The sequence below is a fragment of the Zeus faber genome (genome assembly GCF_960531495.2).
Source record: "Zeus faber genome assembly, chromosome: 3".
In the NCBI taxonomy this organism is placed as follows: Eukaryota; Metazoa; Chordata; class Actinopteri; order Zeiformes; family Zeidae; genus Zeus; species Zeus faber.
In genome coordinates this window covers 7,163,721-7,179,974 of record NC_137190.1, presented here as the reverse complement: position 1 = coordinate 7,179,974, position 16,254 = coordinate 7,163,721, and the positions used below count along the sequence as shown (strand labels likewise).

Here is a 16,254-nt window from a genome sequence, read left to right as displayed (position 1 = left end):
CCCCCCCCCTCCCAGACACATCGCAAATAAAGCCCAAACATTCTAAGTCCGAGACAGTGGATCTTAAAGACTCCATGCATTCGTCGTTTTAAACCTAGTTGCATCCAGTTTACTAAGTCGTTAAGCGTTTCGGGGCTGGTATTCGTGGCGCCTAAAGCTGTTGTCACGGCGACAAGCGGAGAAGCGTTTGTACACAGACGGTGATCGACCGGGAGGAGGAAGTGATTTCCTTTGAGGGATGGACTCACCGGTTATGACGGGGAGACATCTCCGAGGTGTGAAAGACGAGCAGCGTGCGATCCGATCCGAGCCCTGGTGTACTTCGTGCTGAGACTACCTCAGGTCATTTAGTCTGTCTAGACTACAACGCGCTTACATTTCCGTAAAGATGAAATTCTAAATGAGGAACTGAAGGATTCAGAATCGAGTCACATGGACTCTACCTACTCTTCAAACAAAGTGAGAACTAACCTTTATATATATATATATATATTTTTTTTTTTTATCCCTTTGGCAATTTCAGAAGTGCATTCCCTCTGCCTACCCTCCATAGTGGTTTCACATGTTCTCAGGTCGGAGGCATCGGAGCGCTCCCCGCAGAGGAGGACGTCACAGAGTCTGGGAACTGGCCCGGCGTCCCTGTCCCCACCAGCGCGAGGGCGCCAGTTTTGCCGAGATGTGACATCCACCCCCCCCCCCGAAAGTCCCCTCCTTCACAGCAGGGAGGGATGAGAGACGCCGCAGTGTCCGGTTCGAGCCGTTCCGGCCGGGAGCCGCCGCGCTCCCCGGGGACCCCCCAACGCCCCCCCACCCGCAGGCGCCGTCAGACGCTGACGGTGACGTGGCGCGAGGACGGCGAGCGGCGTTTGATGCGCGAGCGGCGAGGCCTGGAGTCCGGCTGACACCGGCACAGAGGCCCCAGCAGCAGCCACAGGTACAGGATGACGCAGGCCCAGCAGGAAGACATCTTGACCCAGAAGGTGGACCAGCTACCGTGGGTGAAGGTGGTCTCCAGCACTGCCGACTCATAGCTGAGGGAGGACAACGGATTCATTTAACGCTGTGATGCGGAGTAGGACATTTCCCAAATGAGGCAAATGTCTGAAAAATAAAATAAAATCAATTTTAAAAAAGCCGAATTGTCGCTCGGGCGTATAGAGACACGGGCTGACCTGAACCAGTTGGTGAGAGTCATCATGACGTAGAGCGAGGCCAGGAAGAAGACAAAGTGGAAGAAGAAGTAGCTGTACGCCACTCTCTGGCTCTCGTTGTGGATCACCTTCTGACAGCCCTTATTCTCATCGTCGATCACAAATTCCTCCTCTGGAGAAAACACAATGTTCCGGGAACATACGCCGTTAAGGAATGACCTTCACGGGACAATGTCGTTGGTCCCCTTAATTCCTACCGTCTCTGATTGACTGTGAAGTACACTTACTTAAAAAATATTTCACCCATTAAATCAACTTGTCTTTTGATGTGGCGTGTTTACTGTAAATATGGAGCCGGTAACAACAGATTGATTAAGTGTTAATGGCACTATTTACTCCTTTTACCCACCTTCCTCTTCCTCGGGGCAGCAGAAGCAGCATGTCGCTTTCTGGAACTCATAGCGGTAAACTTTGATCATCCAGAATGGACCGAACACCTCTGCCAAGTAGGATGCCTCATTACTGGGAAGAAAAGGGTTAGAACACAGTGAGGGACGCAATTAGGGAATCCCTTGTTTGTGGGGGGTTTTTTTTTCTCATATTTTTCCCCTTCCATTTTCACCAAATGCAACAGAAAATGTCCAAATAATCTTTAATTCCAATTTTTTCCCCCAATTACATCCATTGTTGTCATCATCCATCATATAAGTCAATGTTGCTTTTTATCATTTGTATTTAATTTAAAATTATTACATTATGCTTTAATATTCCTGTGTGCTTGTCAATTAGTCCCTTGGATCATCTTAATTCACTGCATAGCATGCTTTTTTTTAGGGGGTGGGGGTTCACCAAGCAATACAAGCATAAAAAAAATCTGAATTCGTCATACCTACCATGCAAAGAGCACACAACAGTACATGATGGCGGCACCAATGATGGCTACTGCGTTGCCTTCATTCTGAATTCCATCTTGGCCCACGTTGGGGTAACAAACGGTCATGTTCATGCCCTGGTACAAAACTAGCACAGGGTTGACGGTGCTGAGGGGATTTACAGAATGTTTCTGGCATCAAACTCACGCAATCCGACAAAATAAAGCAGAAATCAACATTTTTATGAATCAACGCTTTTCATCCAACAAGTTAAAACAGTTGGAAACGACAACTCTTGGTTGACGAGTAAAATGCACAGAAGGGCTGCGCTCTTGTCATCCCACAGGTCGTCCAAAGGACAGACTCATTGCAAGCTGTTCTTGATGATTAATAAAGAGTGGCTTTGCGGGTTTGGAATTTGAACTCCACTTGCAGATTAACTCCCTCTTGGATGCAATGGCATACAAATACCCTGTGTTGTATGCCAAGCCTGCTGACAGCACAGGTAAAAAAAAAATACAACTACTTAACTACTGAGAATGGTTGAGACGACAGCCTGGCCTGTTATGACGAAAAAAAGAGGTGTGCCTGTCCTGCTTTGTTGTCGTCATCTTCCATACTAGCCAGTGCTCCGCAGGTTATTGGGCTGAAATGTTCAAAACACTGACATTTCTCATTAAAAACATTCATTTTTCAAAACATTAAGAGGGAGATTCTGGTTGCATGTTAAATATATCTTCACAAGATACAAAGGGTTAATGCAGCTTTTACAGAACAGTGTTTTTGTTTGAAAGAGTTTGCTGTTCTCCTTTTTAAAATTGCACTTTCTGAATAATGTATATAAAGAAATAAATAATAAAAATAATTAACCCCCATGGAACACTTCTTATAATGAAATAATCTCACATCACACCACTGTGAAGAAAAATCCGGTTAACAACTCAAAATGTCACAAGACATTACAAATATGTATATAACTGTGCTTATTATTATGGCCTGCTAATAGTTAGTTATGCAAGAACGATTTGTTCGTAACAAATTAATCTTTTGACTGAAGTTGGCTTGTTCCAGGTCAAGACACTCCAAGTCTCATTATTTCTATGTGTTTGTGACGTTTTGTGATGTTTTTAGAGGTTTACAGGACAGTGGTATAGCACCGTGGGAATATTTCATTATGTCGTAGCAGACGACAGGTTGGGAAACACTGATCTACAACCGTCTCCTGCTCAGCCCCTGGTCACATTCTAGGGGCTAGATATGAGATGGTACCCCCAATAGACACGCACGCACAGACACACACACACACGCACGCATGCACGCACGCATGCACGCACGCACACACACACATGCGCACGTGCACAGTAATCCAGGCCAACCTCCAGAGGGTCCTTTCAGCCAGCTGCGGATTCCAGGGGAGACCATTGTGTTTGTGTATTGTGGAGAAAATGGAACCTGAGTTCTTTCAAAACACTGGCTAATTACGGCCCTCAGACCTTGGGGTGCCCACCCATGCACATACAAGTGCACATGAACACACACATGCACACAGTCCAACAAGGTTAAGAGCCTCCCAGGGTGAGAAAATTGCCCTGCTCTTCGAATTGTATGTTTTCAATACCACGCTGGACTAGTTCCTGCAGTAAAAAAAACAAAAAAAAAAAAAACAACACGAGATTGCCCTGTGTGTGTGTGTGTGTGTGTGTGTGTGTGTGTGTGTGTGTGTGTGTGTGTGTGTGTGTGTGTGTGTGTGTGTGTGTGTGTGTGTGTGTGTGTGTGTGTCTGTGTCTGTGTGTGTGTGTGTGTGTCTGTGTCTGTGTGTGTGTCTGTGTGTGTGTGTGTAATGACTAGTCATAGGGCGCCGAGAGACCTCTGGGGTCAGAGCAGGTAAACAAGGCTTAATAGGGCAGTAATGAGGATTGATCACAGACACACACACACACACGCAGACAGAGAGGCAGACAGACAGACAGACAGACAGACACACACACACACACACACACACACACACACACGCGCACACGCACACGCACGCACACACATGTATTAAACAGCAGCAAGCAGATGATTGTGTTTCATATGTATGCTGCCATGATAATACAAAGAACCTTTGAGTACCTTTCAGTGACACATGCAGGCGTACACACACACATAAAGCGCAAACGCAGACAATGGGTGGAAATTAAACTGTAGCGAAGCAGAAAAGATTATCGCGTCTCGTGTGAATGGGAATTGTGTCTTTCTGTGTGAGTGCAAGGTGTTTTTATAACAGGCCGAGAGTGCATATTTCCTCAACAAGTTGCTGCAATGTCCTGTGCTGCCTCAGGACTCACACCGAATGTACACACACACACACACACACACACACTTACTGTAAGGAATCTGAATCTATATATAAGTAATGTAAAGTTGTTCTTTACATTACGATGCTGATTTATTCTGTCTTCTGCCACAGACATTCATTCCAGGAGAATCCTAATATGAATCATGCTTCTACAGGGCACGCTGTTCCTTGAAACATATGATTTCATGTATTTCACTTCACTGCTATGGCAAGGTGATACTACACTGGGAAGACGACTGTTATAGCTCACACGTCAAGTTCAAATGCTCTCAATTACGAAATTAAACTTAATCGCGACATTTGAGCTCATAGAGAAACACCAAAAAAAGAAGAAAAAGCAAAACACACCAAAACTAGATTTATCTGGCATCTTTAGAGGCAGGGAGACGCGGGGCCAGCGGAGCCAAACCGCTCGGTGCTGCAAACGCTACCCGTGCGGCGCGGTGTGTGATGATAGCGCCAGGACGCCTCGCTGTGTTATTATGTTGTCACTGGATCCGTGGGGAACGTGAAGTCTCCCTCCCTGCACGCCGCCATACCCGCAGGCGGCGTGTCGGAGCACATCTTATCTCAGATTATCAGTGTGTGTGGCACCTGTGTGTGTCTGTTTACCGTGTGTGGGTGTGCTCTCGTGTGTGCACGCATGGGCGCTTTTACTTCACGTCTGCCTGAGTGTATAGGTGCATGATCGCACTTGAATGTGCACGGATATGCCCGCGTAGCTGTGTGTGTTTGTGACGTGCGCGGTGCAGATTGTAGCGCCGGATAACACAGTGGCCTCGTCAGCTTTCTAGAGAGGCAGAGAACGTTCTTGGTGTCACCCCCGAGAAAATAGGTGTGTGTCAGGTACATTATACAACATTAGCGGTGCCTGGTAGAGAATATCGGAAAATTGTGCGACCTGCAGCATTAGGTCGCATGAATAGTAACAGTGTGAATCAAACAACTTCGATTCAAGCAACTTCGATTTTTATTTTACCCGTTCAATATTATTTTTTCTCTCCACCGACGAAAATTATTTTGAAGGTATCCTCAACCTAAGATTTGTATCTTAATTTCTTCATTTTACCCGTGCATTTAGGTTGAACAAACTGAGGTGAGTTTTTTCCAGAGCACTTAATAAGTAGTTGACGTGTTAATTTTAAAGGGGCATCACGACTGAGAAACAGAAAGAAAAAAAATAACAATCGTATCGGCTTTTGCCCTGCTGCTCCCTCTACGCCTGGTGAAGTACCTTTCTCTGGCGGGCGGCTGGAGAGCGCGGAGAAAGTGAGGTACATGACGTAACAGCTGATGATGGAGGCCTGAAGCAGTCCTGAGCGGGGCTGTTCTGCACATAGAGACAGGAGCAGAATTAGTCTGCGCGCGGTGGTTGCCATCAGCACACAGGAACACATGCACAGGCCGCACATTTGGACCATCAAACCGTGACATGCACCGACATAGGGACATCTTGTAGACAGAACTGCTGGGAGAAACAGCTGATATTAGCTTTCATCTAATTATTATTATGCATGCCAGCGCTGACTTCAACACCCACATGTTTACTTAGCCGAAGATGAGCTAAGTGTTATTTCGCTGCTGTGCGTGGATGACAGACGTAAAGACAGATAAGCGGTGTGTGTATGTTTGTTCACTTGTGTGTCTTTATGTGTGTGCTTGCGTGGGTGTGTGTGAGGAATAAAAACAAAATTTAACTATACCAAGCTACTACGATAACCAAAATCTCAGCTGACATCTAGTCTCATATCACGATATCGAAATCATACCGATATATTGCCCAGCCCTATACGTCTGTACACGCATGCATGGCGGTGCGTCAGCGCACGTGTGTGATTGCATGACCCTGGATGCGTGTGCGCTTGTTAGAGCTTGCTAGGGCCGGTACATTTCCGATTGCCTTGTTTTAAATTTAGATTGGGTTCTTTATAGATTCCCTAATTGATCCCCACTGTACTCATGGGGGTCAGTGAGACTAATTAAAAATGATTTGAATGCCTTCCCCGCAAGTCCACTGTTGCTTTGTGTGGATGTTGGAAGAAGTTACAAGAGCTTCGGATTCTCCTAAGGTACACGAGACACAAGAGCCCCCAATTTCACATGACCTAATAATGACTGAGAACACATGTGCTGCACGTAAAAAAAAAAAAGGATCGAGCTGGTCCACATCAATAAGGGGGGAAGGTTTGTGTGGTGGCGCATGGAGCAAGCTGGAAACGGTTCCAAATCAGAAGCGACTGTCGATGCACGGCCCTCGTGCTGGGGCAAGTGGTTTGGGAGACTCACTCTGCTGCACGCAGGGCGTGACCGCGATGAAGGACATGATGCCACAGAGGCCCAGGTTGATCCACAGCAGGGCCTTGTTGAACTGGCAGGCGATGGGGTGCGTGTAGTATTTGTACATGAAGGTGAAGGCCATGGTGGCAATGGTGTAGAAGAACAGCGTGGCGCACATCACCGCCAGGTACCAGCGCTTGTTCTGTGCCGCCCCCGTCAACCTGAGCAAATAATGGGTGGAGCTGATCTCATTTTCACAGGAACTCTTAATACGGTACTTAATACTTAATACTGCCACTAATCATTTCTATTATTATTAGTATTAGTGTAATTTGATCGATTCTGTTAATTCTGCGAGGAGGAAGGCAAGGTGACAGAGGAAATCATCTGAATGAGCTTAAAAAGGAAAAAAGGAGCTTCCCTAAGCCACACTGCAGTCATATTCAATGATCTGGCAACCCAGAAATAAGTGCAAAAAGGTTTTTTTGGTTTAACCAATAACTCCAAGCCAATGTGGCAGGAGTAGGAATATTCTGTTTCTGGGTGTGCTTTCCTTGGAAAAGGTCCACACTGAGTAAAGCCTCTGTAGTGACAAATCTGCCATGTCGGACCGGAGTTCAGAGGTGGCCGACAATGTCTCAAAACACAGCAGCTTAGAGCAACATCCAGAGACACAGTAAACAACATCTGGGAGCAATCTGCTCATCAGATTCTTCACTCATCAGATGTCTTAGTGGGTGACGACAAAGTCTAGTAGAAATACAATACTTACGGGGGAGCGAGGGGGGTGATATGAAAGAAATTTTGAAACGTGAATGTATAGGAAACGGCTAATTATAGAAAGAAAAAAAGGAAGAAAGAAATGACTTGGGGGACGAGGTAGTGGATGAAGTTGTCTGGAGCTTTGCTCTTGGACAGATGTGCATATGATTTCCATAACATGGCTGCACCCAAGATTAATGCAACGTCAAGACAAAGAATGAAAAAGAGAACCCCTCTACTCTAATCCAGATGTGAGCCCAGGCCGGTGTGAACATTGCCCTGTGTGTGTGTGTGTGTGTGTGTGTGTGTGTATGTGTGTGTGCACGCGTGCGTGTGTGTATATGCAGTATCATATAGACCTATATGCCCAAGGGAATCCTTCTCACTCAATCATATCCACTCCTGCACTCCTTCAATGCTCTGCTATCCACCCATCCTATAACCCCCCACCCTTCACCCCTCCACACACACACACACACACACACACACACACACACACACACACACACACACACACACACACACACACACACACACACAAAAACCCAATGCACACACACAAACACACACAAAAAAACCCAATGCACACACACTTACCAGTTCTTGTTCCAGGTGTGCGCGAAAGCTGTGATAAGGATGAGCTGGATGAGGATGAAGGCAAATCCTCCCACTACACCTACATAATGCCAAGCTGCAGCAGGAGGGTGGAGGGTGGAGGAGGCAAAGGAAAGAAATTAGTCACAACGGCAGCAGTGGTATCAGTCTTACTCTCCAATCTGCATAAGTGCACTTCAACAAGGTTGAGTGGCAGTACAGGTGAGAGAGCATGAGAGAGAGCGTGGGGTGGTGGCGGGCGGGGGTGGGGGGGAGGGGGGGTTTAGAGGGGGACAATGAGATTTGTAAATCATAGTGGATACAATGTCAGGCTCGTATAACAATGAGATTGAGGGCTCCCAAACAAATCGAAATCCAGCCAAAGAGATTTATGCTGCGGTAATTCATCGGCGGAGCATCGGCCCTCTGAGTGGCTTCATTACTGAGTTCACACTGCCCTCTAGCAGGGCTCCACGGACGAGCCGCGGCAGCACCATTCCTCACATGGATGTTTAGTCGGCGACCTTTACCGAGTGCCGTCTGAGCCTGTAAGACTGCAATCGCGTTGATGACCTGCTGCTCACCGTGCAGGAAGGACTCTGTCGGGATGAAGAAGGCTGCGGTGCACATCCCAAGCAGGGTGATGAACTTCAGGAACCAGAACCTGCATTCAAACAGAAGGCGCGGGGCGAGGGAACGTCAAGCTCTGCATCGCGCGGCGCGCGCACGTCACACCGCGTTGAAATACAGTACGAGATGCGTGTACGCGGGTTTGCATTTTTGTCCTTTAGAATTAAAAATGTATCAAGGTTAACACTGAGAATTGTCAGAACAGCGTATACGCTTCACACTAAAAGGATAAAAGGAACGATGCATACATGAAACGACATCTCATCAACCTATCTCCATCCACATAGAATACAGCGTGGACTTCCATCACAGTGGTCAGCTATAATGCCTAAGGTACTGCCACATTATCATTATTTCCCCTTGGTCAGAGTGTAGTGTGTCTTTATATGCCTGTTGTTTGTGTGTGTGTGTGTGTGCGTGGGTGCGTGTGTGTGTGTGTGTGTGTGTGTGTGTGTGTGTGTGTATGTGTGTGTGTGTGTGTGTGTGTGTGTGTGTGTGTGTGTGTGTGCGTGCATGTGCATGTGCGTGTGCCTGTGTGTGTGTGCTTGCATGTGCGTGTGCCTGTGCGTGTGTGTGCGTGCATGCTTTGTTTGTAAATTTGGATTTGGACTTAACGTAAGCCCCGGTAATGACCCAGTATCGAGAGTAGGGAACAAATGAGTTCTCAAATGTTTTTCTTTTTACAGTTTAATCCAAACCGCCTCCCTGATGGCACAAGCAGATTTTTTAAATGGAGGACGAGGACGGTGTTATCCGCCAGCCCGCGAGTCCCGTTTAAGGTGGGGTTTGCGAAACGCCGTCTCCCCTCATCCGACCGACCTCTCTAGAGCAAACTTCCAGTGGCCAGAGGATCCTTTCATTTTAACTCTACAGACGCCACAATTACTCATCGTGACAGGTGCGGTTCTGACAAGGTGAAGCTAAATGCACAAAATGTGAGCGGATGATAAGTGACATCTCCCAGCCGCACCCCATTCGCCCCCAACCCCCAACCCCAAACCCCGACGACTGTCTGACCAGAGCGAGCGCTGGATGAGTAGCCTTTGCCACGGAGCTGGACCTCTCACCCTGGCCTTTATAAGACTCTTATGAGCAGATTTATGCCAATGAGGGCCAGCAATCCAGCCTGTCAAATCCTAATCCCTCACTGTGGCAATGGAAAGTGTGACAAACAGGGATCTTAAAATAGACCGCGTTGGGTCAGGTGAGCAGAGTGAAACCGCTTTCTCTCAATTAGCATACAGTCGAGTATTTTAAGACATTCGTAGAAGCTGCTTTTTAAAGTATTAACCAGAGAATAGACTAAGTAGCCTTTTCAATGTAATAGTAAGGCATTCTAGGAAATAGAGTATAGTCTATTTCTACTCTATAGAGTAACTAAAGAGTAGTTGCGAATGAGTACAACATAAAGCAGATTGCACAACAGATTCAGTTTCCTTAGTTTAACCTTCCTTACATTTCACACATTAGATACATGACCCTAAGGTTATTATTTATATAATTTTGCTCCTCTGGAAAATAATAAAAATATGCAATAGTTGATATTAAATTTGTCAGATTTGAAATTGCTGCATACTGTATAGAGAAATTGCAGCCTCTTTTCCCTGTCAATTTACCCTGTATCTTTCTGGACACCCATTATTTCCTGTGAAATAAATAAGTGTTGCAAAACACACTGCAGGAAGCAGAAGCTCTGCTCTCAAAAAAGCAAAGACTCAAGTCGGATCCACTTTGGAATTATGGGCTTGTTTTGATCAGGATATAATTGAATAGTGCTCCAAAGCGTTGCATTGGTTGGAGCATTGATAGTGTCTTTATACCATATGTGCTGGCCCTTGAAATGATTCTTATTATTAAATGATAAGTGATTATTTACCAATAATAAAAACGGCACCTCAGCCATCTTTGTGCATTTTCGTAGACAGGAGAAATCGACCCACTGTGACTGCCATTTCCTCCTTAAACCTTGACTTAAATGAAATCCCTATCAACCTCGCAATGACTGAATCTGTGCCACACTGACCCGTTGTGTATGAGCGCTCTGAAGTCCTGGCTGGATTTCACGTCGATGAGGAAGAGCGCCATCATCAGATAGAAGCAGGCTGTTCCGAAGCACACTCTGTAAACGGCGGAGTAGCCCACCAGCATCTCACAGTGTCCTCCGCCGTGCGCCTGGTCACACACCATGTTGAAGAAAGGCACCTGAAAGTCACGCCAAACATTCATTCATTTATACGGAGCAGCCACAAGGTCCGGGGCCTCGCGTGACGCATCTATATCTGTCTGTCCTCCTCTCAATGCCTTTCAGTTTGAGGTTTTAACTGGACCATGCATAGGAATGACATGGAAAGTAAAAAAACTAAAAAAACGAGGATACAGATTATCCTGAGCACAAGGATCAACCGGACAGTGACGGAATAGGACTTAAAGCATAGGTTAACTATTTTTTAAACAAGGTATTATTTAAACGCTGATTCCCATCATTTATAACTTTTACAATTTATAAATGTATGACTATTCATAGCACAACCTCGCAGAATGCGTTACTGTTAGGAAACTCACGGCTCTGCTGCAGCTTCTCACCGAGCTTAAATGCGGTTCGACAGGCCAACGTTTTAGCCTTCAAAAAATGTCATATCTCCTTTAAGAAGATGGGAAACTTACTATATAGTCATGTGTGTCTTAGTGTATTTGGTAACATATTCTGACTAGCAGCAATATCAAATTTTATTGACTGCTCCTTTTTGAAATTTCTGCACTATGTCCCAAGTGTAACGTTGTCTACAGCAGGTTGCCAGTAGGAAGCGACGCAACTTCCTGTTTCTAATCCCCAACATTAGCACGGCAGCGGTATCCAGAACAACTGATCTGCAGAAAAAAACTGATAAAAATGCACGTTTTGCAACTATTTTTGCGACCAATATTTTTTTCTGGTAGAACATATAAAGACTGACTGACAATATTGTGAGATATTGTCATATTAATATTGTCACTTGCATTGTTACATTCACTTACAGTACACAAACACAGTTATGAAGGATTTCCCCAAGGCCCCACATCAAGCACACATGCCTCACCACCTCAAACGCCCTGGCTTGAACCTGGTCAGAAGTCAAAGAAACTTACATTTTCCCTGACGAGCTCAGAGACGGTGCGCGAGAGCATGAGGCATGACACAGCGCAGGCCATGATGTGGAACAGGGTGTACATGACCCGTGTGCTGGACGAGGACTTGACCGGCGGGCAGAAGGAGCAGCACAGCGAGCACGGGGCCGGCCCACAACAGCAGCATATCTGCGGGGAGGTGACGGCACAGAGAATGACACGAGGATAAGCAGACCGGCCCATGGCGTAACACCCAGGACAAAATGTGCAAGATGTGCCCCCGAAGTGAAGAGAGATGCCTGGGGGGGTGAGTTAGATGTATCAGAGGTGGGGAGAGAGAAGGAGAGAGAAGGAGAGAGAAGGAGAAAGAAGGAACGGGATTGGGTGTTGGAAGATGAATCTACCAAGCCCCAAACATCTGCCTGGTCTCTGCCTCATGATAAGCCATGGCCGTGGTAGACATGGACATAAGCCAATCACCTCCTGTCCAGCACTGAACTTAATGACCCGTTGGTGACGAAGCCTTTTACCTGGCACGACACCGATTCTTCACGTCACAGGACGGAAGCCGGTCCCATGTACTTTGTTGCTGGCATCTGTGAATTTACACCCGGACGTTTGCCAAATCAAGATGTTTTCAATCAAATGTACGTAATAATAAGATAAAACTCAAGCGTCGGAAAAACACATTTTTGTGCTGTTTCATTATCTGTCTCATCTCAACACAGTCTCCATAAACTATAGGTTGGGGAAAAAAGTTTGAGATCTGATCTCTTCATCTCCTAAAACTCAAAGTGAACCGCTTGGACTTTGACACACTTTTTGTCAAAGTCTATGACGCACTTTTTACTGGCAAGTTCCTCCAAGATGCAAGACTTGAACTAGGTTAAATACTGATGAGGACTCCCTTCAACGAGACCGGTGCCTCTTTAGCTGCAGTTTGAAGCCTTTGAGGGAGGTTATTATCATTGGGGTCTAAAGATTTAAGGATGCTATCCTTAACCCAAATTCCTAAACTTATGCATAATTTAACGTTTGGTTTTTTTGTCAATCTAAAACTTTATCACCAGATAAACAGATACACTGAAGATGTATTCAAGTATTTTGTTCGTGTTTAGTAGTTTTACCTTTGATTAAATCATCATTGCGAGGCATCTTCAAAGTTAAAATAATTGAGGATGTTGTGAATGGAAGTTACCACAGAAACATTGATCTACTACCAAGGATCATCGTCTAAATTAATTGTTGGTGTTTGGCTCTCAATGTTTATCTGGTATGGGGAGTGACAGTACAGAGAGAAATGTTTGTTTTTATAACTTTATAAGTAAGAAAAATATACAGTAAGCTTTATATCATGATGCCAAAAACGAAAGCATTTTTCTCTGTGTACAGTGAAATAACTAAAATGAAACCAGCAGGACCAAATTATGTTATAATGCATATAATACATATGTATTTTGTATTTGTATAATACATTATACAAATACATTGTAAACATTAAATAAATACCATTCTCAGAGTCACCTTCCGCTTTTAGATAACTATATATAGTGTGCCAAGCAAGTATGAGTGCTGCTCAAGAACTGCTTTAGAACATTCTCCTGAGATTTATTTTAGGCATAAAATACATGTTAGTTACTGTAGTAATATACAGTTTGTATTCAGTCAGTGAGTAAAAAGATCTGGATCTGAGGAAAAAAGCACTTTCATTTATTCAAATGGTCAACTAGCCACTTACACAGGAGTTCAATGCAGCTACCAATTTACTCTTTGCTATATCTCAAGGCTCAGTTATTATTTTTTTATATGTTGTTTAGATACACTGACTGTACACTATAGGGCCTTAAACTCATTCTATCATGTCCTCGAGGTGATGACTCTAAATCTACAAATACACTGTTTTCTGCCAATGATAACAAAGAACAAGAGGTGGTGTGGACAGGGGTGACGGTGCTGAGGGGATTTACAGAATGTTTCTGGCATCAAACTCACGCAATCCGACAAAATAAAGCAGAAATCAACATTTTATGAATCAACGCTTTTCATCCGCAAACTAGGCATTTCAGTGATGTATAGATAAAACACATTCGAGTTCATTTCAGTACATATCATTTATCTGGCTTTTGAGAGTTAATTAGTAAAAAATGCACTGATCACCTTCATGCCAACAGTCGACTGAATGATCATTCCTGAATGCTGTGGACTTGCCCTAAAAAAACGTGAGTAGGCGTGCCAACCTAGAGACCATTACAGTAGATTGTATGCTCACAATATCAACGTCCGTCCCTGTCTGTAACCTTATTAAAATAACTATCGAAGAAACTTTTCAGATTATTTTGAAGATGTTTCATGTTTTTTCCTCCCATTTCTTCCCCATCACAACATAGTTCTGATTGATCGTTAATGTGATGATTAGACATGCAGTTCTGGAATTAAGATAATGTTCTTTGGCACAGCATGTGCCATAAATATAAATATACCTTCATCTATAGCACTTGTAAAGGTCGATGCATGGGACTTTTAAACAAAATAACTTGCGCGATACCACTGATAACTGAAATTCTGTTTTTTTTAACAGAGACACAGACCATCGCGAGACAGAACTGACCGTAACAGAGGGAAAACACAGCATGACACCTCCACTCGAAACGTTCCTGTTAAACATGCCCGCTCAGTTGTCTCACCTGATAGGCCACCATGTTGAGGAAGTAGTTGTACGCCCCGCTCTGGTTCATCCCCTGACTGGACGACATTGTGGCTCTGTAACTGCTCTCTCCGTGCTAGCCACGCCACTACATTTGTCCAAAACTTATAGCGCAAAAAGTGTTGTTTTTTTTGTTTTTTTGTTTTTTATCAAAGTACCTGTAAACATGCCATTTTCACCACCTCAAAGTGATGGGAGTAGAAGTTCTGTAATAAAAAAATGTTCAATAACACGACTGAGCAACGGTGGGAAAAAAAACAACCCAGCCTGCTACGCTGACAATCACAGATGCAAAAGCTCAGTCCGGAGGATTGATCCAGTGTTCCTTATGCAGTCGGGTGGATCACGAGTCCAGCTACAGTCCCTGCAAGCGGGAATCTCAGCATGAATAACAATCCGACTGGTGCAATTTCTATTCCAACTTCACTGGGGAATCAGTTTTTTTTGCCCATATCCTGTGTGGTTTGGCTCCGCGGCTGCATCGGGAGCTGCCAGGATAGAGGGAGAGGTGGTGGTGAATGCCCAATGCCCTCCCCCATCACCCCGCTCTACTCGGCCAGATTAGGCAGAATCTGCAGGGGAGGAGGGAGGGAGGACGTTGACAGGGACCATGTGTCAGCCCCATCTGTCCTTCCCCTCCCCCAGGGCCCTCTCTCTGCAGCACCGGTGACGGCCCGCGGGCACCTACAAACAACGCAGAACAGTGGGATTGGGGCGAGGCTCCCACTTAATCCGGACTTTAAAAATTAAGGAATTACACAGTGTAATTTACGGATGATGCCTGACACTTGCCACTCTCCCCTGGTGCTTGCAACCACCAGCACCAGCATCTCAGCGGAGGACTCCCTGTGTGTAGACCTGGGAAAGAGGCCACGTCCATAATCCTTCCAAGCATCATTCATTACAGTACGACCCAGAAACATCGATGTGGGGCGGAGTGGATGAAGTGCTGCCTTTGCAAAAGGTGGATGCTTTCTTTCAAATGCTCTTAGATTTAGTATTTAAAAAAAAAAAAACTACAAACAAAAGAACACACCAACTCAATATTTCATGAAAGATTTGAGTGTATCTAGATAGCTATCACGAGTTTTATGATGAAGAACTGTCATTTGTTAAAAGCACAACGGTCGTTTGTTTATCTGTGCCGTTGCGTCGAGGCACGTCTGGGTCTGAGTGTACGAGGGACTGAGTCAGATTAGATCTGGGTTAGTGTGCAGGACGCTACGCCAGGATAATCCCGTCATTGTTCAGATCTCATCTCAGCCAGGGTGACCTTCAGCCCCGCATCCATCCCAAAGCCTGACTGTCTCTCTCCCCCGACAGGAGGGTGTGTGAGACACAAAACCTCTCCCGCTCTGAGCGGGGGCTGGTAGGGACGGTAGTCATTACTTAGGTAGTCAAGCAGGTGACACTGACGTAGGGACTGGGAAAAACTGTTGAGGATTGTGATTGTACCATGTTTGAGCTACAACAGTTATTATCACTAATAAGGCACTTAATCAATGAAGTTTCTACAATATGATGTAGCGATGGTGCCTTGTACTATCCCTGTCTGATCTGTAGTGTTGGACCAGAATACCGTCTATATGGCAGATACTGAAAACCATATATTTGGCATAGATGGTTTTCAGTAAATATCTGTTAGTTATGTGATCTGTTTCTAAAAATGAGTGATCAGCACAAAACACTTTTAGATTACTGTTGAATTGCATACTTTTACAGCAATTTTAAAAATATCACCGTTTCAACTGAATTCTGACAAAATTAAGCCAAAAGGCAATAGTTTTAATTCAAATAATGTCATTTAAATTACAATGT

The 16,254-nt window shown here is 44.9% G+C and overlaps 1 protein-coding gene across 1 annotated transcript; it reads right to left on the bottom strand.

The window, feature by feature from the left end:
* Positions 1–823: 823 nt before the first annotated feature.
* On the bottom strand, positions 824–14,485 carry serinc4 (serine incorporator 4; the record flags this gene model as incomplete). The annotated part of the gene is made up of 11 exons (XM_079997141.1): positions 824–1,031; positions 1,173–1,323; positions 1,561–1,673; positions 2,045–2,171; positions 5,599–5,694; positions 6,651–6,862; positions 8,001–8,094; positions 8,582–8,661; positions 10,651–10,829; positions 11,754–11,921; positions 14,417–14,485. The coding sequence occupies 11 exons, from the start codon at positions 14,483–14,485 to the stop codon at positions 824–826; spliced, it is 1,497 nt and encodes a 498-aa protein (XP_079853267.1).
* Between the last annotated feature and the right edge of the window lie 1,769 nt (positions 14,486–16,254).